The sequence below is a fragment of the Pelophylax lessonae genome, assembly GCF_965119305.1.
Source record: "Pelophylax lessonae genome assembly, chromosome: 4".
Lineage (NCBI taxonomy): Eukaryota > Metazoa > Chordata > Amphibia > Anura > Ranidae > Pelophylax > Pelophylax lessonae.
Genome location: NC_138771.1, coordinates 490,776,328 through 490,801,348, shown reverse-complemented (window position 1 = coordinate 490,801,348; position 25,021 = coordinate 490,776,328). Strand labels below are relative to the sequence as shown.

At 47.0% G+C, this 25,021-nt stretch overlaps 1 protein-coding gene across 3 annotated transcripts in view; it reads right to left on the bottom strand.

Moving 5' to 3' along the window:
• The window catches only part of TRIM24 (tripartite motif containing 24), a 134,145-nt gene that overhangs the window by 15,023 nt on the left and 94,101 nt on the right, over positions 1-25,021 (bottom strand). For 2 of the 3 annotated variants that reach the window (XM_082255033.1, XM_082255035.1), the window contains exons 7-15: positions 21,761-21,907; positions 11,217-11,331; positions 10,443-10,723; positions 9,270-9,461; positions 7,749-7,922; positions 7,517-7,646; positions 3,791-3,857; positions 2,743-2,917; positions 35-354 (exon numbers count right to left, since the gene is read on the bottom strand). In XM_082255033.1, the coding sequence (XP_082111159.1) occupies positions 35-354; positions 2,743-2,917; positions 3,791-3,857; positions 7,517-7,646; positions 7,749-7,922; positions 9,270-9,461; positions 10,443-10,723; positions 11,217-11,331; positions 21,761-21,907 (1,601 nt within the window). The remainder of the gene's footprint in view (positions 1-34; positions 355-2,742; positions 2,918-3,790; positions 3,858-7,516; positions 7,647-7,748; positions 7,923-9,269; positions 9,462-10,442; positions 10,724-11,216; positions 11,332-21,760; positions 21,908-25,021) is intronic. The other variant, XM_082255034.1, reaches the window with a different exon arrangement.

Genomic DNA, 25,021 nt, shown 5'->3' with positions numbered 1-25,021 from the left:
CCCATTGCACCTCACCGCTCTGAACTTTTCTTACCTAGGGAAGTTCATTAGTGTTGGCACATGGCAGGAGATGTGAAAAACCTTGGGACACTTTTCACAGCAAAGCAACTCGCCTCCGTTCTGACACACTGCGCACCAATCTTCATTAGGGTCGTCCTCCTTCCCACCACTCTCAGTCACCTGGTACTGGGAGCCCCAGTCATTGGCTCGCTGGTATGAACTCTGCTGAAGAACATGGCGATCACCAGTACTATCGGGAGTGTCTCTCCTTGGTGCAAAGTCTGGTTTGGTAGTACGATTGGCATTCCGATCAAGCAGCATGGATGTTAAAATGCTGCTTCCTGTGTATTCAGGCTGCGGGGAGAGTCAAACTGTTATTATGAAGACAAAACAGAACTGACAGAAACATTAAAGAGGACACTACAAAGCACTATTTACAGGCGTGCATAAAATGAAAACCACAAAAATACCATAATTCCAAATAACTGCCAGGTATAGGCGTAAACCCAAATTTTATCTACTGTGACAGGCCACATTTACTAAATCCAGCATGGCGGAACTGGTCTGGATCAAGGGATAAAAAGGTCAGCCTGTTTGATGCAACAGATGCTTCCACATGGCACTATAGCAGCCACTAGAAATAATTGCAGGTAAAACCCAGCATGTCGGGCAGCATCCGCGGTTCAATAGAAAGCTTCTGTTAAGGTTCATGCCTGAATAAGGTCTGCCGGCTAGCTAAGAGCGCTGACCGTAATGTCCTGGTGGAGGGGCCACCCTCCAGTTAGAATACAACAGCTCAGCAGGGGAGATGTACTAACATCAGATAGTCAACTTTACCTCGTTACCCAATTATTGTGCGATGTCTACTCCAATATGTAATTTGTTTTTGTTCAGGTCGTGACTGCCCTTGTTTTGCAATGTATAGTAACTTGCGTTTCTGTTCAATAAAGTTAGTTCTGTTTTACTCCATATTGGTTTGGTCTGATTCTTGGGGTAAAATTACTATATTCTGGTTCCAGAGTGGAGGAAGCTGTAGCTTGTCAGAAATACCCAGTTGGGGTGTCAGGAGTCCGTCACACTAGAAAACCCCAGAAATCTTGCAAGATGCTCTAGCACAGTGCAGAATCTCAGTCCTGGTTCACACTAGTGCGATGCAGGAAACCCTGCAAATCAGTGTCGGTTCCCTCATCGCCCCAGAATCGCACAGTGGTTCACACTGAGAATCGCTGGGGGTGAAAATGTAAAGTCAATGACACCCCCAGATTGGTTCGCAGATAGCAGTGCGAACTGGTGCAGGGATGGGATCACATAGATGTGAACACCCATGTGATCAGATTCCAGTGCGAACCCAAAAAAAAAAAAAAAAGGGGGGGGGGCCCTGCACCATTTCGGCGTGAATGCGATGTGATTTCAGCCATACATTTTGTATGGCTGAATTCGCATCGCACAGACATTGCATGTGATCTGCACAGCAATGCGGTGTAAACTACATGCAATGTCTGGCATCGCACTAGTGTGAACCGGCACTCAGTCTGAAATACTCCCCCTGGATCTGGACAGAAGGATGTCACACCCATCTAGGGCTGAAGCCGAGAGTAAGGCAACTGTATTTACTAACTTTTATTCCTTGCATGCTTTTTTCTTACACTGTTTTTTTTTTTACGAAGGGGATAGGGACCCTGCTGATTTATTAAGTGGACCTTGTTTTTTTTTTTTCTCCTAGTGAATGGACAACTTAGCAGCTTTTAGTCAGAAATCCTACAATATAGCAAGACAGCAATATTCATGTCATTGGAGTGTAAGTGGGCCCACCATCCCATGCAAAAAAGTGCAAATTGTAAGCCAAAAAGCAGCAGTGATTTCAATGACCACCGGTTGCACACGTCACAAAAATGGATGATCAAGATCTAACAGGTAATATATTGATTTGGATATGAATAAAGATTTCATCAATGCATTTGTTTGGTAGAAGCTCCTGTTTAAGGCAAGATCAGAGATGCCAGGGACGACGGACTGGAGCATTGCCCAAGATCACAGAATTTTTTTTTTTGAATATTTAAAAAGAATGACTGGGGACAAGAGACAGATAATCAAACGATCTGCTATGGGAAGACCATAAGTGGGTTGAGCAGAATGGGAGCCATCAGCCGGGTAACACTCCAGCACACAATATGTATACAGTACGTGTATACTTCAAGTCACCATCCATAAATGGATCCATTATCACAGAACATCAGGGGTGGATTTCCCATCTCTACACATTTTGCAGCTGCACAAGGGCAGGAACCTCATTTACTTTAAATGTTGGTGAAGCTGGAGTGCAGAGACACCCTCCCTCTCTCACAAAGATCTCCTTGAGGGTGTTCATTTTTATTGTAGGGCAGAAAAAATGGGGAGGAATTTTTTCTGCAGCCCTTACTGTTCTCTTGGTTTGTAGTATCTGGCAGGAGCATCTAATTTATTACCTGCCTGATCACCACTGGAAACAGATTGTCTCATTTTGTCATAACACCAGAACTGGAAGTTGACTGTCTAACCTCAGTTGCAGATAAAATGCCTTGAGAAAGTTTAGGGTGTTGTACCGGCTACTGCTGGTCAGTAATTGAATAAGAGGGCACAAAAATTGTTCTTGCAAAGGAGCCCTTAAATAACTGTGTCTGTCACTGATTAACATAAAACCTGCTCCATGATTCTTGAAAATAAAAACACACAATCTATTTTTATGGCTTCAGTGCTACTTACATTTCGAGGATGCTGAGGTTGACGCTGATTGCCTTGCTTTACCACCACGACTGGGTATTCAAAGGATTCGTTGTCAGCGTTGCTCTCTGGCTTGATCCGGATAGGCTCAAGGCGGACAACTGGAACTTTATGAGTGGAGTCAGCTCCTCCACTCGGTTTGCTAGAAGATCCAGAACTGAGGGGGATAATAATTAAAATAAAAATATGAGGTTCAACACAACAGTAGTACAGCAGATCCAGTCTACACTAGTGCTAAATACCTTGGACAGCCTCCTGGTAACATGGTGCTATACGTCACCATGGTTAGTTACGAAATTACATCCCAGCAAAGATATGCAGAGCACTGACTCTCTACGAGGATATTTGTGTTTTTCTGGCAAATAAAATTTCTTCCATATGATCACCTGAGAATTTATTAAATTTAAACTGTCTTTTAATCATAATTTTCACATCTATATAGAAAAGCATGGGTAAGCAAACATAATGAGGCTTTGGCAGACCTATAACTGTCTCAGCAAACAATGAAAAAAATCTAACGTACTCTGCATGTTGATTTCAGATGATTACAATCCTTTTGTATGGACAATAACATGAAACAAATAAATATAACTCTAGTCTGTGTGATCTCATGTTCTCATCTGTAAATCATACTTCAAAATCAGAGATAAAAAAAAAATGTATAGGGACTTGCCTAACAGTCAGTCAATCTGTGGGTATGTAGTGAGAAAGCATCAAGACCAATTGCAAAAGGCAAAACCAGATGCTGCTGGCATATTTAACCAACCTAACCATAACTTCTCAAATTTATTGGGGCAACCCAGCATTCGATGTGCAAGTTTTCCCAAAATAAGCTGCGTTAGCCTCCTTTACACCTAATGGCCAAGAACAATGGCCAAAGACTGGAACAGATTATCTATAGAAAGCTCTAAATGTCCCTATTTACAGTGGCAAGGGTATTTTTAGGATAAGAGCCAGCAATTTTTATTAGGGAGTTCAACAGGAGATTGCTAGTATTATTTCAGTGAATTTCTTAAAACACACAAATTACCTTCCTCGGCTGCCCACACTGGATGCACTTGAAGTGCGTATAGGAGGATGAACACCAGCAAAGGAACCTGTATTAGCAGAAAACAAACATTCCTTAACGTTTACCATTAGCAAAATGTGCAGCCCTGCATCTCAGAACTTACTACCGAAGGAATTTAGGTATTGGAGTAAGATGTACCACTTTTTTTTTTTAAAGACGCTTCTGTCTCTTCCCAATATCCAAATATATATCAATACATTGAGTTTCTGAAAAAACAGGCGACCGGAGATCCAATTTAACCACTTTAAGCCTGGACACTTTCACCCCAGGCCAATTTTCAAAAAGTTTGTTTCGGGAATGAAATTTTACAAATAATCTTTTTCCCATAAACGTAGGCCAAAGTTTATTCTGCTGTATTTCTTTGGTAAAAATAACCTAAATCAGTGGGTATTATTTAGTCTGTGTGAAAGTCATAGTCTACAATCTATGGTATGAGGCCCTAAAATACCAGGACAGTAAAAATACCCACCAAATGGCAGCTTTTAGTAAAGTTAACAATCCAAGGTATTTGCAAGGTCATGATGAGTTTTTTTAAGTTGTAATTTTTTTGCCACAATTTAAAAAAAAAAAAAAAAAAAAAAAAAAATGGGATTTTTGACTGACCGTAAAACCCATTTCTCTGATGTTCATTGACGGACAGTACCTGATATTCCTTACTATTGGGTTATACTGCCACCTACATGAGGACGACACTTGGCAAAAAAAAAAAAGTCTGGCTACTTCTATGGGTAGTCCCAGGGGGTACACTCTCTCCCTCAGCTATAGGTACTACATTTTGTTACAAGCAGTGCCAGAAGAATTACAACTCCACAGAGGGGTGGTTGCTGTGTCAATCATTTAACAGAGAAATGGATTTTACAGCAAGTCAAAAATCCAATTTTTTTTTTCTTTCGTTCATTGACGGACACAGCTCCTGATATTCTTAATCATTGGGATGTCCCAAAGCAGGGTTAAACATGAGGGGTAGGAACATCGAAAAATAAATTCCCAAGGCTAAACTATAGCCAACCAGGTAACATGGAGCTTAACTAAAAACATTTGGAAATCACCTGTGAAAAAAAAAAAACAAAAAAAAAAAAAAAACAAACACACACACCACACACACCCTCCAAGAGGACCAGGTCCTCTAAACAGCAGCCCTTCAAAACTTTGCAGCCAAAGGAAGCATCCACAGATGCCAACACATCCACTTTATAGAACTTTGTGAAAGTGTGCATTGACGACCAAGTGGCCGCCTTGCAAACCTGCGTCACAGCACCGCAGGAGCCAAGTGTCTAACTCCATGGATAAAAGTACGCACCAAGGAAAGGGTGGCCAATGGTTGTTGAAGGAAGACCGCCAAGGCTGAGACCTGGCTCTTGATAACATTCAACCCCCCATTGGAGGGAGGTCAAGATCCGAGCCACTGAAAAGGAGCGAGGATGAACCCCAAGAGACTCACACCACGCAATGTACGACTTACATGTACGAGGGTAGATCTTCCTAGGAGGTAGATTTTCTAGCTTTTAACAGGATAGGAATCACTGAATCAGACAAACCCCTATTTTTCAGCATCTAGCTTTTAAAAGCCAAGCCATTAAAGCCAGCAACTGTAAAGCAAGATGGAAGATTGGCCCTTGGGACAGCAGATCTTCCCTGAGAAGAAGTCTCCAAGGAACATCAGCGATTAGCCGTACCAGATCGACGTACCAAGACCGGCGAGGCCAGTCTAGAGCCACCAAAATGACCGGAATCCCTTCTGCCTCAAACCTGTACAGAAGTCTTGGCAGAAGCTCGAGGGGGAAAAGGCATAAATCAGACGATACTGACCCCACAGCGCACTAGCACATCCGTGGTGTCTGCCAGAGGGTCCCGAGAACGTACTGCAAACTTTTGCACCTTCCTGTTCAGACGAGAGGCCAACAGGTCCACCTTGGGAGAGCCCACCGGAGAGTGTAAGGTTTCAGTCATGAAATCTTGTGCACTTGTGTGATACTGTGATTGGCACTGGTACCATGTGATCGCTGTGACCAATCAGAGCCTACACAGTAGTAAACAATGACATCATTGTTTACTACTGTCAAGTGCTCACTGTGATTGTTCACAGCGATAACATGGTATTAGGGCTACGCCCAATGGGCTGCTGCAACGATCGGCTGTGTCCAGTGGACACAGCGAGTCACCGATCCAGCTGCTGCGTGCTCTAAAGAGCGCGTGCGAACAAGCAATGTGGGGGGACATATTACATAGTTACATAGTAGGGGAGGTCGAATAAAGACAATAGTCCATCCAGTTCAACCTGTGTAGGTGTGTGTGGCTGTAATCATCTCGCAAACCCCTGAATGTTCTGATCCTTGAGATGTACGTCTAGTAGTCTTTTGGAAGCCACCATACTACCTGCAGAAACCACCTCTTGTGGTAGAGAATTCCACAATCTTGTAGCCCTAACAGTAAAGAACCCCCCACGTTGCCTAAGGTTAAAACGCTTCTCCTCTAATCGCATTGTATGCCCCCGAGTCCTCATGCAATCCCTGCTACTGAACAGCTTTTTTTCTAAGCCTAGATCCCCATTGAGATATTTAAAAATTGCTATCATATCCCCCCACATTGGCAATGCTTCCTTTCACTTGTTTATGTACTATGGCCTGGACAGGAAGGGGTTAATACATGCCTTTCTGGAACTCTATAGCTATGAAATGGTAGAACATTTCTTTACAAAATCGCAGACTTGAAGCCCAATTTTTAGGTGATTTTCTCCATCTTTAAGCATAAATACAAAAGCACGGGTAGAAAGATTCAGAGGTAGTGCTTACACAGTCACCAAACACAGACTGATGCTGCACTGACTGGTCAGCTAACACAATATACAGTGCATACACCTAACTGCAGTATACATGAAGAATTTTATTAGTCACGCCTACTCATTCATGCAATTATCAAACCAGGCTATCATGTGGCAGCAGTGCAATGAATAAAATACAGATACAAGTCATGAGCTTCACGTAATGTCCACATTAAAATACCAGAATGGGGATAAAATGTGTTTGCATTGTTGGTACAAGTCAAGCTGGTTTGAGCATGTCTAATTTCTGATTGCTTGAGATTTTCACACACGTCTCTGGAGTTTAGTCAAAATGGTGCATAAACCAAAAACATCCAGTTAGTGTCAGTTCTGCAGACAGACGACTTGTTGAGAGAGGTCAGAGAACGGCCAGACTCTTTACAGCTGTGCTGAACAGAAAAAAGTTTCAAAATGCACGACACATGGAACCATTAAGGAGATGGGCCAATTTTTGGTCAGCCATGAACAGTAAGCTTAGGCTGCAGTGGGCAGAGGATCACCAAGACTGGACATACAACTGGAAAAATGTAGCCTGGTCTTATGAATTTTGATTTTTGCTGAAGCATACACATAATACCATGTATGTGCATGTGACAAGTCTGCAGATATTGCATGATGCAATCATGTCCTCCTGGAGCAGAATCTCAAAGAAATATTTGTGGAATTCATGCCAGCAAGAATTGATGGGTTGCTGACTCAGTATTAGTACTGTATAGTGTTCAAAATAAACTGCTCAGAGCGCATGCATTTCAACTGTTTTTTTTTTTTTTTTTTTTTTTATATATACACACTAGTCAAAAGTGTAAATACTATATAGCTGCTCAACGATCTAAAAATAAGGAAAAACAAACAAAATAGTAGCACACCTATTGGAGAAGGCACAGAGGAGTTTGGCGACTGGACGGTTCGGTGAGCCATCATTCTCTGATGGTGGTTGTCCATTCTGCCATCTTTCCGCATCATTTTGTCCACCATGAGATTATCTGTACTGTCAATCTGTGAGAGAAGAAACATCTTGTTTGGCGAATTCGGATTTTCAGAGAAGTGCAGCTTAAATAGCGTAGACGGAGGTAGGAGTTGCCAGGATGGCATACTTACATCGGGCAGTGGTGGCAAGTTGAAGGAATTAGCAGCAGAGGACACCAACTCGATAACAGGGGAAGGGAAAACCTTGCCATCACCTCCTGCCACACTGGTGATAGTTGGGCTAGATGGAGTGGAAGAGTTCCCAGTACCAGGGTTCACAATAGTTTGGTTTCCAGAGACTTGCCACTAATGAAAATTATATATTTCAGCCATTACTATAGGAAACAGTAAATGCCATAGCAACTAAAATAAGAAAACCCAAATTAGCATCTATTGAACTTCCCAAACCTAGCAAGGTTGTCTATTCTTTACTGTTCCTGAGCAGTGCAAACATATGAAAGGTTGTACAGTATAGTAAAAAAACTGTTAGTTTAGGAGTACATAAGGATTAGAACCAACACTTTCCATTAGCACTGGTGATCATTGTCACAGCTAGAAGCAGTAGCCTTTTTGGATTTGATACAGACACACAATCTTCATATGCCCTAAAGAGATATCAAAAAGGTTTTTTTTGTTTTTTGTTTTTTTAATAGCCCTTTCAGCAGTGGATTTTAATCACTTACTGAGTATACAGTCTCTATCTCTAAATTCTTGCCCAAGTTCCAGTTTAAGTTTGTGCCATTATTGCTGCCCCAGGTTTCATTTTTCAGGGTGGCTCCTTTCTCTTGAAGCATCCGATGAAGCCACCCTTGTATGAGATTGCTAGAATTGCATCTCCCTACACCGTGTGCATCAATGGAAGCACTCTGACCCATAGCCTAGGATGGCCAGGCACCCCCCGTTCCTCCCTTCTCCTAAACAGACTTGCTGGAGACTATACAGTTAACATTTTCCTGTGATTACAGGAAATTCAGGGAAGCAGCACAGAGAGCCGAAGCCAGCAGCACTGAAAGTTGTAAACTGCAAGTGCTGGGGTAAGATTTTTGACTAATCATGTTTATTTTATTGAGCTCAATGTGTTACATTAAAAAGCATTTATTATTACTTCAAAGGATGCTAGTTTCTAGTGAATTTTTGTACCTTTAAGGAGGATAGAACCACATTCAAAACATACCTTCTCCAAATGTACTTATTGCTATACTGTATATCTGTCCCATGTTCAAAGTTTATATAAAATTAAAGCCAGGGACTGCAATTTACAAAAGATTCTTTAACACCATAGTGTGGCTTTAGATGCATCTGTAAATGAATGCATTTTAAGGGCTTGTGGATTCTGGTATCTGTGTTCCCTGAACCAGAAGCAGCCAGCCAAGAGTCTGTTCTGTGTCCCCGGTCTGGAATTCTAGGCCGATATGGGATGGGTAACACCCTACTGGAAGACACGCCCAGTATCCTCAGTCAGGGGGAAGTGCAAGTAGCCACAGGAAAATGGATCTATTAGCTAAAGGAGTGGGTCCTAGGCAGCACTCTCACCCACTAACCAACCAAACAGGAGGGTGGTCCAGGGGTCATAAAAGTAGTAAGCACTGCTCAGTTGCCCCAGAACCCACAAGAGGTAAGCAAAAGAAAAGGATGGAGATCTGGAGCACACACCTGCTTCATGGCATGTTGAGGCACGTATGCCACCCTAACAGGATTGGGTCCCCCGGGTCTCCTGGGCATGTTCTGCATATGAACTTCCTGTGGAGGCGGCGCATTGTGTGGGTATCGGACCTGCTGGCTGGCTATTAACATGCCATTGGCTCGTGGATTCATGTTTTGGATATTCACAAATCGCTGGACCTGCTGGGGGAAACAGATTCAGTAATTCATGTTAAAACTTTAACCTGGAGAAGACTCATTCAGCTGTGACATACAGTGAAGATGTAGCCACTTCTGCAGAGCAGTTACACAAAGGTACATCAAATTTGTAAGTTTCCTTGGCCCACTTACTTACCATGAGGCCATCACTTGTGTGTGTTTTATACTTATTTTATAATTTTTCAGTTGTCTTCATGTGACGCATAGTGGCACTTCTGGATCTTCACCACCAGTGGGCAGTCTTTGATGGTGCGCACTACAACGCTAATGCCATCGCTAAATCACCCAAGGAGGTGGGTACATGATGCCTTGTACTTAGTCAGAGCTGACGATAGGGGTATAGGCAGTGCCGCCATAATGGCCAGAATTCTATAGGGGGAGGGGGGGGGGTTGGGTGTTGGGCCAGTCAAAGTCTGCCTGTGAGAGGCCCCAGGGCAGCATGCATTACTTAGTTTGCGGACTCTGACCCGCTGGGTTGTGGCTCGAACCAGCTTCCCCCTCAATAGCCATCAGGTGGGACAATGGAGCTCAGGCTGCAGTGTGTTTGCTTCGGTTGGGTGACCACGGACTGAGCCCAGAAAAGAGCACACAAAGCTACAGCAGTGACTGTGGGAGACATTGGGTGATGAGGGCAGACGAGTAATGCATGTCACAGACAAAACAGGTAGGCTACACAGGCCCAAAGATTTCTAATAAGTCCTCATGGTTATAGTTTGAATGAATATTGTGGATATCTTGTGGCAGGGAAGCCGTACTGGGAGGAAAATTGCTGGAGAGGTGATGGCCAACAAGGTTTTTTTTCTTTCTTTCAAAAAAAGAGAGGGAACAGAAGTTTATAACATAGTGAAGCGATCTTGAATAAACAGCCTAAAGTGTTGAAAACCACAAAGAAGCAACCTTTATAGCAAAAAAAAAAAAATTGCGTTACATCAAACAGTAAACAATGGTATTAGAGCGGCTTCTTACCTGATTTGCAGGCTGTGGTGGGTGCTGAATGGGCCCTTGTACTCTGGGGTTGTTCACGCCCACCACGGGCTGTGGAGGGACATTGGCACTGGGTCGGCGCTGTGCCTGTTGCTGGCGCTGAGCAAGGATCTGCTGGTGCATGTGTTGGAGGCGGAGTTGTGCCAGGCTGATCTGAGATGGGAATTTGGACAGCTGATTGCTGGGTGCTGTGCCATGAGGGTTTTTACCATCTGCAGGAGTCGCCTGCTGTGCCGGATCCCCCTCTTCAATCACCAGGGAGCCTAAATCGATGTAAAAAATGTGAATATAGTCATGGAAAAGTATTTTACTTGTTTAGTATTATGCCAAACTTCCACCAATTTCCAAAGTTTTACATTCTAGCAAGCTCCCATCAATGCACTGCCCTCACACAAATACTTACGTTCCCAAAAACCCAATGCGAGCACACAAACACGTCTAGTAATGTGACTGAGAAGCATACACAAGCTGACTTGGTGATAAAGGCCCTATCTGCATAGGGACTGCACCTGAGTTTAAGGGGCTCACAGGATGCTGACAGGGATAAAAGGCCCACATTGGGATTTCCCTGCAGTAGTTTGTGTATATGCCCCTCCCACAATGTTAAGATTTACCAGTTGTTTGTCTTAGCCCTTTCTACAAGGAAGGTGTCTCTCCCAAAAGAATACAGGAATGTCCATCATCCAGCAGTCAGGACATTCACCTCAGTCACATTGTTGCCCCCCAGTTTAGGATGGAATGATAAGCGACAATTACCTAGACTGAAGATATGCTGTGCCCAGGAATTTGCATCACACAAAAATTGGACACGATTAGTCACCGGAGCCACATCCCAATGGGCACGAAGCAAATGCTTGAGGCGAAACGTAATCTAAGACAGAGGAATAAAAAATAAAAAAAGGTTTGTTGAGACCTTAACAAAAATCTACACACTTACCTCTTTAGTATTAAAAAAAAAAAAAAAAAAAAACTGCAATTGAACAGGTGGCCAGTCAGTGTATATTAATGTAAGTATAGGGCCTGAGAATTATTTTTAATTTGTTGTGACTTTACAAATTCTTTAATGGGCTCCTGGATAATGAAAATATATGCTCTCTCTATCGTTCATTGACGGCAGTTCTCTCTGATCCACATCAGTAGGGTTATACTGACCCCTACAGGAGTAGAACATTAGGCAGAAAAAAGTTCTGGCTATGCCTATGGGCAGTCCCGGAGGGTACACCCTCTCTCTTCCTGCATAGGATGTCCGTTTTGTATCAAAGCAATGTCAGAAAGTAACACCAACCCAATTCAAAATAGAGGGGCGGGTACTACGTTCGTCAATGAACTTAAGAGAAAAGTATTTTATGGCAAGTCAAATATCCAGTTTTCTATATCGTTCATTGACGGGCGCAGTTCTCTCTGATCCATATCAGTAGGGACATCCCAAAGCAGTGCCAAAAAATGAGGGGTGGGAACAGCTGAAAAGAACAAGTCCCCTAGGCTAAACATAGTAGCCGAACAAGCAATATAGGACTCAGCAGAATAAAAGATGAGACCCACCTGAAACAAACAGTAAACACCCTCAAGGAAGGCCAAAAACCCTCCAGACAGCAGCCAGCAAAATAAAAAAAATTTGCAAGCAAAAAGAGGCATCTGCAGGTGCCGAATAGAAGGCTCCGAAACAGGGTAAGGTAGGACCTGACCCTTAATTGAATATACCTGCACCACCGTCTATCCGATCTATCCGGGAATAGACGCAGCAGACGTAGGCAGTCCCGTTCACATGCCATCCTTCAGTACAGAGAGCAAGCCTGACTTACGAAAAGACTCAGTAGTCGCCAAGTACACCTTGAGTGCCCGCACTCTAAACAGAGTAAGCAATGCACATTCCTTAGGATGTGAGGGCTCATGACACAAGATGGGAATACAAAGTCCCCGTGCAAGTGAACACCAGAAACCACCTTCGGAGGGAAGGACGGATACGGACGAAGCACCACTTGGTTCCATGATCAACATATAGAGAGAACGACAGGACAATGTCGCCAGTGTCGACACCTGCGTGCAGAGTGACAGCAACCAAGAAGGCCACCTTCTGTAATAAGGTAGGCAGGGGATACCCTCAAATACTTGCAAACTGAGGTTCTTAAAGAACCCACTACGCCAAATCAAGGTCCCCAGTTGGTGGTCACACCAGAAGTACCAAGTGTCGCACCCCCTGGAAGAAGTCACGTGCACCAGGGCATAGGCGGCCAATGGCCTTTGGAAGAAATTTGCCAAAACCAAAAACCTGACCCTTGACAGTACTCAAGGCCAACTTTTGATCAACTTCCCCTTGAAGAAAGCCAAGATCCGTGCCACCGAGTAAGAGGGAGGGGGAGCCCACGCAATATACGACTGGCTCTTATGATGAACAAAAAACACCCTAGAAGTCGCTTCCCACGCTGCAAGCAGGGTGGGAATCCCTGAAGCAGCCAAATCCTTGTCCTTCAGGACCTGGCTTTCAACAGCCAAGTCGGCAAAGTCAGCGACCGTAATATCGGACGGGAGATGGGCCATGGAGACAATAACTCCTCCCTGAGAGGAATTCTCCAAGGAGCATCTGTGGCTAGCCTGACCAGGCCGGGATACCAAGCATGGCGAGGCCAATCCAGAGCCACGAGAAAGACCAGAATCCCTTCACCTCGATTCTGCGAAAAATTCTTGGCAGCAACTCGGTAAGAGGAAAGGCAGACCGCAGCTGATCCTGACCTTGGCCCATCTGTGAGCACGCACAGAAGACCATGCCGGCGGCAGAGGTGCGCAGGTGACTATGCTAAACTCCACAGCATCGTTCAGTTGAACTTAGCGAATGTTCAAGCCCATGACAGAAACCATTGCGCCACCATTGCACCCGCCAGAGGGTCCCGGGAGCAGGCCCCAAACCGCAGCACTATCCTGTAGATGCGACACCAACAGGTCCACATCTGGAGTGCCCCCAACGAAGGCACAACTGCTGAAACACCTCCGGATGAAGGGACCATTCCCCTACATCCAAGGCCTGTCGACTGAGGCAATCCGCTTGCCAAGGTTTCCACACCTGGAAAGGTAACAGCGGAAGAGCTGGAACAAGGCGCACTGCCCAACGAAGAATTGACACTTCCCAAGACTGCAAGGACATCCTTGGTGCCCCCTTGGTGAATGACATAAGCCACAGTCGTGGCGTAGTTGATTGAACGATCCAGTGAACCAGGCAAAGCCGGAACGCTCTCAGCCCCAGGACATTGATCGGTAACCCGGGTCCTCCAGGGACCCAAGGGCAGGAGGGACTTGCCCCTCACCAGGTCACCGAGTTGGAACTCTGACCCATCAGGCAGAGTTTGCGTGGCAGGGGCAATCATGAACACTGTGCCCAGTGCAGACCCGCCAGGGAGTACAGATTGTGAGCCACAGCCCGCGCCATGCTATCCCCCCAAGTCCTTAAAGGACAGGGATTCCTCCACCAGAAAAACGGTAGTCCAATGTACCCTAGAGACCGCACGTCCACCATAGGTGGAACAGTCCACAGTACCAGAGACTCCACAAAAGGGTAACATCTAGCAGGCGCTTAGACACCCCAGGGGAACATCTCAGACGGTCCCATCCTACATGAGCCTGCTAGCAAAACAAGCTGCTCTGGATGACATGCAAGTGCCAGACGCTACCTGCGCCCAGGCGCAGCCGCCACTGCATCCTCCAAATCGCAGGGTGTCACGCACCGAAACAACCAGTGCATCCACCAGCACCTGTATCATGCGTGGCAGGGGAGGTGAAATGTTGTCCTCATCACCCGAGGAGACAGGGCACGAGTTACCAGACCCGGCAGGGAGGCCCACGTCTGCGGAGTCAGACTCAGAATACGAGACAGAGGAGGCAGGGGTAGGTGGGGAAACGTTTCAGCGCACCTCCCACCTCCACCTGGGCCCAAAAGCTTCCAGAGCAGCCGAAAATGCATTGGACAGTGGAGATCCGGAAGGCCCTGCAGCCTCCGTGAGGGGGTCAGGTGGGGATATATGGCCTGCAGGGTCCATACGGAACCTGAGGAACCCGTCAGCAAAATTTGCAAAATAATTACAAAAATTACTTTTTTTAAAAGAAACGGCCCCACAGCGCTACAGCTGCCCCCAGAAGGTCAGGCATTTGCTAACTAACCACCCCAAAGAGAGAGTGACTACCCTCACACAACAGGACAGAGGGAAACACAGGAGTGTGAGGGTCCGACCATCCCAGAGAGGGCCTGTGACCACCCCAAAATCCGCCAGGGAAAGGGGGGACATTTACTCACCATACTGGGAACACAGGACCCCACGCCACCATTGTAGGGGAGCGGTCAGCCAAATACAAACGCTGCGACATAAGCATAGACCCTGTCGTGTGTGCGTCCTGGCGAAAAGTTTAACTCGCAGGCCCAGTCCCCGTCCAGTGGGACTATGTCGTGGTCGACCCAGCGCGGAGCTAAGGCCTGCACACACTCGCTGGCCAGACTGGGGTGACCACTGGATATGGGGGTCCAGTCTGTCACCCACCCCGGCATAAATGCTTGGAGATCTCACAAGAAAAACATTTGAGAAAAAAAGGACTAGCTTAAAAAAAAAAAAAAAAAAATCTACATAAAAAAAATTACTTCCATGCCAGGACCAAAGATCCCAGCAAGGAACTAGGTCCTTACTCCTGCCTAGGCAGATTAAAACGGACATCCTATGCAGGAAGAGAGGGTGTACCCTCTGGGACTGCCCATAGGCGTAGCCAGAACTTTTTTCTGCCTAGTGTCCTACTCCAGTAGGGGGCAGTATAACCCTACTGATATAGATCAGAGAGAACTGCATCCGTCAATGAACGACAGAGAAAGCATATTTTTTCATTATCCAGGAGCCCATTGAAGAATTTGTAAAGTTACAACAAATTAAAAATAATTCTCAGGCCCTATACTTACATTATTATACACTGACTGGCCACTTTATTAGGTACACCTGTTCAATTGCTTGGTAACACAAATTGCTAATCAGCCAATTCCATGGCAGCAACTCCATGCTTTTAGGCATCTAGACGTGGTCAAGACGACTTGAAGTTCAAACCAAGCATCAGAATGGGAAAGAAAGGGGATTTAGGTGACTGAGTGTGGCACGATTGTTGGTGCTTGACAGGCTGGTCTGAGTATTAAAAAAAACTGCCCCTTTTTTTACGATTTTTACGCACAACCATCTCTATGGTTTACAGAGAAGGGTCAGAAAAAAGGGAAAATATCCAGTTATTTGCATGGACAAAAATGCCTTGCTGATGTCAGAAGTCCGAGGAGAATGGGCAGACTGGTTGGAGATGATAGAAAGGTAACATTAACTCAATCACTCGTTAAAAGCAAGGTATGCAGAATATCATCTATGAAGGCGCAACACATCGAACCTTGAGGTAGATGGGCTACAGCAACAGAAGATCACACACCGTGCCTCTCCTGTCAGCTACAAACAGTAAACTGAGGCTACAATTGGCACAGGCTCATGAAGTGTGGACAAAACTGAATTTTTGTAAAATCTTACCTGTAAAATTCCTTTCTCTGAGTCCTCCGACAGTCGCCGCCATCTTCATATTCGTCACAATGGGGTATTAGACTTTGCTCCGTAAGAGTAGCTAGGCAACAGAATACGTTAATATTAAAGCTTTTAACATATCCCACCCCCAGGGGGTGGTCCCCTCAGTCAATACCCTCCTACTTCCTGTATCCATACCTCAGTTTCAGTGGAATAGCAGTAGAGTATACAACCAAACCCCAAAGAGGGGCGGGGGCGGCGACTGTCGGAGGACTCAGAGAAAGGAATTTTACAGGTAAGATTTTACAAAAATTCCGTTTTCTCTTACGTCCTCCGACAGTCGCCGCCTCTTCATATTCGTCACATATGGGGACGTCCCAAAGCAGTGCAAACATGAGGGGTGGGAAACGCAGCCACGCCTAAGGCAACGCAGTCTCCACTTCAAAGAAAGGAACCTTACCAAAGGAAGGAAACCAGCTGGGCTACAGGAAAAATAATTGCTCAACAGGAGCAACAACCCAGGAAAAGACAAAGAACCAGGGGATAAAAAACTCATCCCAACAGCCAGAGGTCCCCAACAAGGGACCCTAGGGAATTGCCGCACTAAGAACCTTGCGGCCAAAAGAAGCATCCGCCGATGCCTGAACATCCACTTTGTAGAATTTTGTGAAAGTGTGTACGGTCGACCAGGTCGCCGCCTTACACACCTGGGCTACAGAAGCCCCATGACGACAGGCCCAAGACGTACTCAGATCTAGTAGAGTGCGCCTTCACAGGCACAGGGGGAACCTTCCCCTGCAAGGCATACGCCTGTTCAATGGTCTGCCTGATCCATTTGGCGATGGTAGAGGCCGACGCCGCCATGCCCTTCCGAGGACCCTCAGGAAGAACAAACAAAGAGTCCGTCTTTCGAAAAGACTCAGTCGATTTAAGGTAAACCCTTATCGCCCGAACATCCAAAGAATGTAGTCTCACCTCCTTTGGATGTTTTGGCTTCGCGCACAGCGAAGGCAAGACAATATCCTCATTAAGATGGAATTCCGGAACTTGCTTCGGAAGAAAAGAAGGATTAGGTCGCAAGACCACCTTATCCAAATGAATAACCAGATACGGAGACTTGCAGGACAAAGCCGCCAGCTCCGACACTCTGCGAGCCGAAGTGATCGCAATCAAAAAGGCGACCTTTTTGGACAACATAGACAACAAGATCTCCCTGATCTGTTCAAAAGGAGCACGTTGTAACACAGATAGAACGAGATTCAAGTCCCAAGGGGGCAGAGGATCCCTCCTAGGAGGAACCAGATGCCGCACTCCCTGAACAAAAGTGCCAACCAAGGAGTTGTAAGCCACGGGACGTTGAAACAGAACGGCCAGCGCAGACACCTGACCCTTTATCGTAGCCAGCGCCAAACGCTGATCGACACCTGTTTGAAGGAAGGACAGCACTCGGGAAACCGAGTACGTGCGGGGTGAAAACCCCCTGGACTCACACCAGGCAAAATAGGCCTTCCAAGTACGGTAGTAAACCTTTCCCGAGGAAGACTTCCTCGCGTTGATCAAGGTATGAATGACCTCTGGGGAGAGACCCTTCTCCTTCAGGACCTCGGTCTCAACAGCCAGGCCGTCAAAGCCAGCGACTGTAAAGCAGGATGGTATATCGGCCCTTGAGACAGGAGATCGTCTCGAAGAGGCAGACGCCACGGGGCGTCGACCGCCAGATTCACGAGGTCTGCGTACCAGGACCGGCGAGGCCAGTCCGGTGCCACAAGAATCACCGTGCTGCGTTCCGAGTGTAACCTGCGAAGGAACCTGGACAGCAACTGAATCGGGGGAAACGCGTACATCAGCTTGTACTGATGCCACGGGGCCACTAACGCGTCCGACGCGTCTGCCCGAGGATCGCGCGTCCTTGCCACGAACCTTCTCACCTTGTTGAGACGAGACGCGAACAGGTCCACATCTGGAAGACCCCACTTCGCGCACAACATCTGGAAGACAGCCGGGAGGAGAGACCATTCCCCCTGATCCAGGGTCTGGCGACTCAGATAGTCCGCCTGCCAGTTCTCCACCCCCGGAATGTGCACTGCCGTTATTGCCGGGACATGAGTCTCGGCCCAAGACAGAATGTCGGCCACTTCTCGAGCCGCTCGGGCACTCCTGGTGCCCCCTTGGTGGTTGATATAGGCCACCGCCGTGGCATTGTCCGTCTGCACCCGAACCGGGCAGCCCTGCAGCCGGTCCGTCCAGCGATGAAGACAGAGATTTATCGCACGCAATTCCAAAATGTTGATCGGAAGGGAGGACTCAACCTCCGACCAAGTTTCCTGGGCGGACAGAACGCCCAGAACACCACCCCAGCCCGACAGGCTGGCATCCGTGGTGATTACCGTCCACGAGATAGGACGAAAAGACTTGCCCCCGGACACCATCGGGGACTGGAGCCACCACAGAAGGTCTCTTCTGGTGCGATGACTCAACGAGATTTAAAGATCCAGAGATTGAGGTCGCCCGTCCCACATGGACAGGATCTCCGCTTGGAGACCCCGCGTGTGAAACTGGGCGAAGGGAATCGCCTCTGGTGACCCTCGAAAATGGGGATGTGAAGATACGCATCCTTCAAATCGATGGAGGCCATGAATTCCCCCGGAACCAGGGCAGCCACCACTGACCGCAGGGATTCCATGCGGAACTTGCGAACCCGCACAGAGCGGTTCAGAGCCTTCAAGTCCAGGATTGGACGAACCTTGCCCTCCTTCCTGGGCACGGTGAACAGATTGGAATAAAACCCCCGAAATCTGTCCCGATGAGGCACCGGAACCACCACTCCCTGAGCCCTCAGGTCCCGCACCGCCAGGTGCAGGTCCCGTAAACGCTCTGGAGACAGTTGAAGATTTGAGGGAAAAAATCTGCTCTCCGGCCGAGAGAGAAACTCGATCTTGTAACCAGATCGAACGATCTCCTGAACCCATCTGTCCCGCACGCGGGCCAACCAGGGTTGAAGAAAACCGAGCAAGCGTCCCCCCCAACCCCAAAACTGGGTGAGGGCGCCCCTTCAGGCCGCACTGTTATGGGCTGCGGATCCGGACTGACCGGACTTCTGTTTCCCAGACCAGGGCTTCTTTTGAGCGCCTTGACCTTTGAACGGTTTGCCCTTGTAGTGCGACCGAAAGGCACGAAAGGACCCCTGGGGGGGCCGAAAATTAGCATGCTTCTTCCCAGAAGCCCCCTTAGCCTTGGGGAAATGGGGCAAGAGAGTGCTCTTACCTCCGGTGATCCCCTTAAACACATCCAAGGACTCCCCAAAAAGGCGAGACCCATCATAAGGAAGATTGGCTAAGGTCTTACGTGAAGATTGGTCCACCGACCAACATTTCAACCAAACCAGGTGGCAAGACAACACCGCCACGCTGTGTACACGTGCAGCCAACGGGACTAAGTCCAAGTCCGCATCACACAGATACAAGACACCCTGGTGGATTTGATCCACCATATCCAGGGTCGAGGCCGAATCGGCCACTAGGACGCGCCTAAGCATCTGCGTCCAACTTGCGACAGCCTGGGCCGCCATGAGGGAGGCAAACAGAGCCTTAAGCATAGAACCCGTAACAGAGTAAGTATGACAGGCAAGAGACTCCAATCTCCTATCCGTGGCATCATGGAAAACTGGGGAATCCTCTGCAGGAATCGCAGTGGATTTGTTCAAAACCGCAATTGCGTGATCCACCGGGGGTGGTACACACCACCGTTCATCAGTGGAAGGCGAGAAAGGATAACGCAGCTTGAACCTACTTGGCACAGCAAAAGGTTTGCGTAGATTGCGCCATTGTTCCTTAACAGCGCGCTGAAAATCATCATTGCAGGGAAAAACCTGCGGCGTCCTGCGTTTTCTCTGCGTCCCATAAGCCGCCAAGGCAGCGGGGGGACACACTTCATCCTGCAAACGTAGCGTTTGTTTTATGGAAGCAATCAATTCATCCATGATTGCAAGCTCTTCAGGCGAGCCAGGGGGAGAATTATCAACCCCTTCAACTTCAGCCTCCACCTCGGACCCCACTAGATCCAGGGAGGAGCGGGACCCCGATAAGGAGACCCCCGCCATAACAGCCCCATCACCTTCACCCTCAGAATCAGAGGAAAGAGAAACTCTGGGTCTCTTAGTAGATTGAGCAGCCACCAGCATCTGCACCTGAGCAGCAAGGCCAGCCACAATAGTGGCTAAATCCCCCCCTGGGGGGGAAACAGCGGTCCCCTGGCTTTCCACCAAGGTGGCAGGAAATTTGCCCTCCTGAGAATCCATTGCCCCAATATCAAATGCCGGATAATAAAGGGTTAACTGCCCCTTTAACAAGCGCGGCGAGCGCAGCCCACCGCACCACACACAAGCACAATACGACCCCCACAGGGACAATAAAACTGACACAGGCAATGGATAAGAAGGATATAACCTGAGGAGACCTTCGCCGCTGCTGCTGCCTCGATCGGTGTACCCAGGAGAAGAGGAAGTGATGAGACCAGGGCGCTCTATTAAAGCCTATGGGAGGCTACAAGAAAATGGCCGCCATGCATGTAGAACATGCGGCTGGAGTGTAGGCAAAATGGCGCCGTAACCGCCGCTCCACAGTACAGTAATGCACACATTTATCCATATTTAAAAAAACATGGTAGATCGCCGCAGCGATCGCTGTATAGTGCCCAAACATGCCACAAAACATGCCCCACAGCACACAGCTTCTCACACTGACAAAGCTGACACACATAGTGTCACACAGCTCCCCCCCCCCCCTTGCAGCCCACAGCATGCAGCCGAGTGATAGGGAGACAAACAGTGAGAACAGAGGCAGGTTACACAGTCCCAGACTGACACCCCCCCCAGACAGACAGGTCCCCACATAGATACACTTACCTCACAATGGCGTGGGGGACCCGCACAGGCGAACAAGCCGCTGCACATGAGGCAGGGAGAGTCGCATACAAGACGCACAAAATGGGGGTTAAGAAACCGCACAGCGTCCAGTGAGGTAGCCACCTCACCAATCATCCCTGCACCGAACAGGGATGGGTCGTTCACTGTGCCAGGAGCGTTACCTGGCTGAACGCTCGATGGCAGGCTGGAAAGCCACTGACCCACGACCTGCGACCAGGGGGATCAGCCCGAGACCCAGCCCGCATGATCCTCTTCATCCGAAGAACTAACTAATGCTGACAAAAAGAACAGCTAAGTAAAGGTAGAGAGAAAACTCAAACAAAAAAAATCAAAAAGAAGAAAGAGTCTGGGGCACAATGCCCCAGCACAGAGAGAGCCAGCTACTCCTGACAAGCTAGACATTGAAACTGAGATATGGTTGCAGGAAGTAGGAGGGTATTGACTGAGGGGACCACCCCTTGAGGGTGGGATATGTTAAAAGCTTTAATGTTAACATATTCTGTTGCCTAGCTACTCCTTCGGAGCAAAGTCTAATACCCCATATGTGACGAATATGAAGAGGCGGCGACTGTCGGAGGACGTAAGAGAAAAGAAGATTGAAAAAAATGTTGCCTGGTCTGAGGAGTCTCAATTTTAGCTGCAACAATCAGATAGGGTCAGAATTTGGAGTAAACAACATGAAAGCATGGATCCATCCTGCCTTATATCAATGGTTCAGGCTGGTGGTGTAATGGTGTTTTACAGCATTTTTTTTTTCACGCCTGCCTAAAACTTTTGCACAGTAATTATATATATATATATATATATATATATATATATATATATATATATATATTAAATACTTGAATGCTCACCAGCCTCTTGCTGTACAGTAATGCTGTGCTGCTTCCACTGGACACCGCCCACTTGGAGAAGTACACTACATGTTCCAGTTGTTTGGAAAAACCATCCACTTCATTCTTTTGCTTTAAGAGCTTGGTGCGGCGATCCTTTGCCAGGGTCTGCAATGAGAGCAAAATAGAACACTTTCACTTCTGTAATTTTATCCTATTCATTTTCAATTTGATAGATTTCTGGGGCAAGCCATCAGAATTTCTTTTCAAACCTGTACTCAAGTCAAGTCTTCTTCAGTCTTGCACAGTTGTAGACTTCTCTCCTGTACTGAAATTGCTTACTCAATGATTTCACTGCACACCATGAGCTTCTAAGTGTGTATGTTAGAAATCGCAGCAAGTCCGATAGAGCCCACGCCATTACCTGGCTGGGAAACATCCATCATAATCTAGCCATTTCCTCCCAACCTGACCTGCTCCTTTTATTCATTGGGTTTCAGTTCTTTCAATCATGAAAGCTCCACAACAAAAAAACTGGCACTATCTAGGGCGGTCTGCACGCAAATGCAGCCTCTCTGACAACAGCCACACATCCAGACTAACATCCACCCATTAGGTAATTTGATGTTTGCATATCTCCTCCCAAAAGCCATTCCACAGCCTGCATCAGTGTCAAGGACTTTGGAGAGCGAGAAGTACTGAGGCAGAGTGTTATGTTTTTAGGAAGCCATGTACAGCACCCTCCCACCAGCCTTCATCTACCTGAACTGCATGGAGAATCAGGAGAGACCCACTGTCATTAGCAGGTTGAGGAGGGCAGGTGATCATAAAAGGATATATATATATATATATATATATATATATATATATATATATATATATATATATATATATATATATATATATATATATATATATATATATAATGCAACCTCAAGAAGAAATCTATTATAGAGCAGCCTGTGTTTGTTCCACCCTCTCTCTAGATACAAGTCTAGGTCGCAAATGACAAAACTTGTACCAGTTCTTACTTGTATGAGCCTGCCGGTCAAAATATGGCAAACCCCCTCCTCCCATCCATTTCAATATGGCACAAGAAACATATGAGCAGACAATAACATTTTCACAGTGTATACAAAATCCCCAGTCCTCTTCACTGGCAACAATGTATCCTTCTACATAAGCCCTCAGCTCAATGGCAAACCATCCAAAAACGAATGCACAAGGAGAAAGAAGCTCTCTATTTAAGCTTATCACATTTCTCTTGAGGATAGTTATGAGAAGTGCAGGAGGAGATTCGCCTGTGAGAGCAGGGCCGTTCTGAGTGCCTGGAGATCCAGGAGTGATAGCCAATAGCTAGGATACAGTTATGTGCCTATTAATTGTAAAAGATACAGCATCACTTCTGTGTAACCAAAGTGCATGAAGGTTTGAGGGTGGAAGCATAAGGAGACTAGCTTGTAGCAATGCCAGCTTCTGATATTATTTATAGATTGAAGTAGGTTCACAGCAGAATAACTGAGTTACTATATATTGCAGGTAAATGGTTTGCCATTGAGCGGAGAGTTTGGTGTTCGTTTATGAAAGAAAAGCCGAGATCCTGCTGATTTCAGCTAATCTCTCATGGGTCAGTTTGTGCAGCTGGAGTGGAGAACATGTTCTCAGCTTCTCATTATAGAACACAAGCCTTCTGTCTTTCACTTTTACACAGAAGGCTGGTTTATGAAGGGGAGATCTAAAAGATCTCACTGGCCATCACTGTAAAATATCTCCATCCCAGCTTTTCCATCCAGTCTAGAGGTAGAGAATGTGGGAGAGAAGCTGCTGTGATGTTATTACCCGATAACTCCCTTTCCCGTCAGGCTGGCATCCGTGGTGATCACCGTCCACAACACAGGCAGGAAGGACCTGCCCTGGCTCAGAGCGTGCGACCGGAGCGCCCATGAGATTTCTGACCTCTTGAGACCGATTAGAAAAATCCTCCTGTCCAAGGATTGCAGGTCCCTGTTCCACTTGGCAAGAATCTCTGCTTGCAGAGGTCTCGGATGAAATCGGGCAAAAGGGACCGCAGCGAAGGACGACATCTTCAGCCTTAGAGCCCTCATACAGGTCCGCAGTGAGTAGAGATCGTGGTCCTCCAGGATCCTGACCTCGCCCCCTGCAGGGTCTGGAGTTTTTCCTCCAGAAGAAAAACTCGCTTTAGTGGAGTCCAAAACCATGCCAAATTAACTCAGACGTACTGACGGAGTCAGCGCAGACTTCTGGAAGTTGATGGTCCACCCAAATTCCTGAAGCGTCTGAACTGTGAATGGCAGGTCGCTCGTCAGGGTGTCACAAGAGCTCGCCCTTAACAGGAGATCGTCCAGATAACTGAGGATCGCAATTCCCTTTCTTTCGGAGCAAAGCCAACACCAGGGCCAAAACCTTGGTGAAGACTCTGGGAGCAGAGGCTAGACCAAAGGGTAATGCCACAAATTTATAGTGCTCCTCCACCACCGCGAGACGGAGATACCGTTGGTGGCCCTCGTAAATAGGGATGTGCAGATACGCATCTTTTAAATCGATGGAGGCCATAAATTCTCCTTGTTGCAAAGACGCCACCACCGACCGGATGGATTCCACACAAAATTTCTGTACCTGCACAAAGTGGTTCAGCAATTTGAAGTCCAGGATTGGACGCACCTTGCCCTCCTTCCTGGGCACTGTGAACAGGTTTGAATAAAAATCCCGAAAACTGTCCGGCTGAGAAACCAGGACAATGACGCCCTGTGCAAGGAGGTCCCGCACTGCCTCCCAGAGATCGGTCAAACGATCCGAAGACAGACGGAGATTTGATGGAAAGAACCTGTCTGCTGGGCGAGACCGAAAATTCGATCTTATACCCTGTACAAATCAATTCGTTAACCCACGTTGTGAGACGTTCAGGGTTCCCGAAAGTGACATAGACGTCCCCCCACCCCTGATCCAGGTGAAGGCGTCCCTTCATGCAGAGGACTTGTCCACTGAACCAGACTGATCGGCCTTTGACTTACCTGACCAAGATTTCTTGGTCTGCCTTTGTCCTGCACCCCTGAGGCACGAAAAAGCCCCCGGTGAGCCTTGAAGGAAGGCCCACGCTTACTGCGAGGTGTCTTACTTTTTGAGGATTGTGGGAGAAGAGTACTCTTGCAGCCTGTTAGGCCCTTGATTAACTCATTGAAGGAGTCACCAAACAGACGTTCACCCAAAAAGGGAAGAACAGCCACGGCCTTCTTAGAAGCCTGGTCTGCCGACCACCTTTTC